Source organism: Rhagoletis pomonella, unplaced genomic scaffold, assembly GCF_013731165.1.
Source record: "Rhagoletis pomonella isolate Grant_MI unplaced genomic scaffold, Rhpom_1.0 Rhpom_scaffold_02806, whole genome shotgun sequence".
In the NCBI taxonomy this organism is placed as follows: Eukaryota; Metazoa; Arthropoda; class Insecta; order Diptera; family Tephritidae; genus Rhagoletis; species Rhagoletis pomonella.
This window is the reverse complement of record NW_023461359.1, coordinates 23,345-26,621: the sequence shown is the minus strand read 5'-3', so window position 1 is coordinate 26,621 and position 3,277 is coordinate 23,345. Positions and strand designations below refer to the sequence as shown.

General features: G+C 30.2%; 1 protein-coding gene across 1 annotated transcript; it reads left to right on the top strand.

Annotated features, from left to right (window-relative positions):
* Nucleotides 1-6: 6 nt before the first annotated feature.
* On the top strand, nt 7-511 carry LOC118753741 (45 kDa calcium-binding protein-like; the record flags this gene model as incomplete). Its single annotated transcript, XM_036488609.1, has 2 exons — nt 7-345; nt 421-511. Coding segments are annotated over 2 exons (414 nt in total), but the record flags the coding sequence as incomplete, so codon positions are not given.
* Nucleotides 512-3,277: the final 2,766 nt, after the last annotated feature.

The following is a 3,277-nucleotide window of genomic DNA, read 5'->3' as shown; positions in this document are numbered from 1 at the left end:
TTTCGACATCCAGAATCGAGCATATCAAATTTACTCGAATTAGTTGACGATCTGTTGCGACAATTCGACCAGGATGGCGATGATCAGCTGACAATCGAAGAGTTTTCCGAAGTGAATGTGGATGATGATGAAGATTTGCGCAGAAAATCGCTCATCTCACAAACGGTGGTGGAGAGAAGGGAGGAATTTAAGCGCATAATTGATAAGAATAACGATGGCAAAGCGGATAGAGAGGAGTTGTTGAACTATGTAAATCCGAAGACGCCACGTTATGCGCTACAAGAGGCGGCGACGCTATTCAGCTTGTGTGATGAAAACAAAGATGGGCGACTGACTTTAAATGAGGTGAGTGATGAGGAGTAGGCGGATTTAAATGATTTAGTTTTTAACAAAAAAAAAAAAAATTCCTTCTCTTTTCAGTTAACTGAGAATGCAGAGATTTTCCTTACATCAAAAATAATAGATACGGCTAATAGTTTTCACACGGAATTCTAAATGCAACACACACACACACTCAAGCATAAGAAGTTATACATATTTGTAAGCAAATAAAAATTAAATAGAACTGAGAATTGAAAATAGAACACTGCAATACAAAAATAAGTATGTAACCGGTTTACACAAAAGTCAATTTGTAGCAATAGTAAATTACGATTGTGTATTGCACTGTAGCGGAAAGAGCACATAAATATGAAAATTTTCTCGACATTTATTTATTTAATCTCGTATTGTATATTTTTTTTTATAGATTAATGCATTAAAAATAAGAATTTACTAAAAAAAAAATCAGGGACCATAACGGTTATGATCTTTATAATAAAAATCACAATTTAATCGTTGAAATTTTTATTTTTGTCGGTAAATTTAACTGTTACGTTATGATTTTAATTTTGTCGGCCAAGAATAATCGATATTTTTGTATTTTTATCTTTCCGATCAATTTTTGATCGTTATTTTTTATTTTTATTAGTATTTTTTTTTTATTATATTATAACCGTTATTTTCAGATTTATTTTTTAAGATCATAAAAAATTTAAATCTCATCATAACGGTTAAAAATTATCAAAAATATATATAACAACTATTTCTATCGAAAAAACACATAATAACGATTAAATTTGAAAGAAAAAATTAATATCCAAATTTAAAGAATATTCTTGATCGGCAAAATAAAAATTAAAAAATAACGATTTTGCAATGATCTAAAAATAAAAAGCGGTCTCTGAGAAAAACAAAAAAATATTTCCTTAAATATTTTGATATTTATGTTAAAAAATAATTCCAAATAAATAGCGTATTTCGAAGGAAGATCGTTAAAATTTCTTTACTTATGTATTTTACTCATTAGCCATATTTGTGTATAAAAGTGCGTTACTAATGCGTACATATTTACATGTTACTTAGCCTAATTCTGGGTTGGTAAAAATTATTATATTTTTTTATGAAACTCACTTCTTGTACATACAAAATTTACTTTTCAGTTGCAGTTTTTATCTTCCTGATATCCACAATATTTTTCGATGCGACTTGTAAAGAACTATTACAAGAAGTTTTCTTTTTAACTAGATTCCTATAATTGTGTTCATTTTCTTAATCTCCTTAAAATCATCTTAAAGCTTAAACAGACGGCAGCGTTAATCCGGATTAACGCGGACTTAATTCGGATCAACTGCAGTCAATTGCCGAGTTGATCCGGATCAACACTGCCGTGTGTTTATGCTTTTAGCCATACTCGGATCTGTTATCGGTTTCTTTTTTTCTAACGCTTTTAAAACCATTTCAAAATTGTTATCTTAATCGATAGTTGTATTGCAGTTTAAATGTCATTATTATACATATTTATCTATAACATATGCGTGTTCTGATAATAATCGATTTTTATCGTTATTGATATTGTTATCGACATCGCCATTGTTTTCGTTTTCGTTATCGTTTCTTATTTGGACAAGTACTTACATAAATCGTAGACAGATGACTATGCTCATTTGCATTAGAAGCCATTATTTGCATTAACTCGGGAATTATCCGCCTACAAATGGGCATTAGCTCGCTGTAAATATCAGCTGTCTGGCTGATCAATATCAGCTGTCTAAATGCACGACGATTTTCCGTCTGTCAGGGTGGAATTTTAATTTGCATATATTCTTCTTAATTCAGATTAACTTTTTTCGTCTGTATACCATTTTACATTCGATATTACTTTTTTTTATTGAAAATACTGGAATGATCATATTCAGGTTTTAGTCTGCTTTCCTCAACAATTTTCCGCTAATTTCCAAGTAAATTAATTCAATTTGTCTACTTCAAAGGCAACAAAGTTCCAAGCTGCTATGTATTTGGGAGCTCACAGCATCCTCTCATAGGCTTCTTTCTCGAATTTTATTTAATTAAGTTTTACGCTTTAATCACTTTCATTTCATCTCCTGCCAAATACGTAAATTATGCGCTTGTTTTGTTTAGGCCGACAACACTTGCTTGCCAACCCATTCTAACGGCTATGAATGAAAAATTTAACAAACTAAATAAATATTAGTGATATTAAATAATTTTTAGTGATTTTCTTGCATTTAATAAAATTATAAATTAATTCTAAAATGTGTACAATAAAAATACTCAGCAAGTATGTCAATTTTATTTTGTAAATCATAAAAATACGCAAAAATATAAATGTATTAAAATTAGTTTTAAGTTTTATTGGATAATATACTTTTAATAAAAATATTATTTTCAATATCTAAAATTAAAACCTGTACTTTCGGCTAAATTATTCATAGAGAATAAAGCATTTAAATTACGAGGGCAGTTTGATAAGTCAGTGGATTTTTTAAATTTCATTCGGTGTAACATTAATTATAACATTGCCGCTGTCAACTGCCAACTGTTAATGGACTGTTGTCAAATTTTGAGCAGACTATGTCTTTAAGTTATTGTCATTGAAAACAGAACAATTTGTAAATTTTCGACATGGTAAAAAATTTAGCTTCGTATGTTTATCAAATAATTTTTTTTTTTCAGAAAATTCGTAAGAAAAAGCTTGATAAATACTAAGCGGTTTCCGCATTGTCATCTTAAAGGTTAGGAAGTTGGTTTTTTGATTCCTATTGTGCCCCTCCCATCACAACTGACGAGCGTTGAGGCCAGCCAAAGGGGCCGGAGAATAATATTGCACTGTAGGAACATATAAAAGTGTGTTAGGCGGCTAAGGCATCCCAACTGAGTTTCCACGACATTTTACATGAATATTTCCAGCGTTTGCGTACCTTTGACTTTAAGCTAA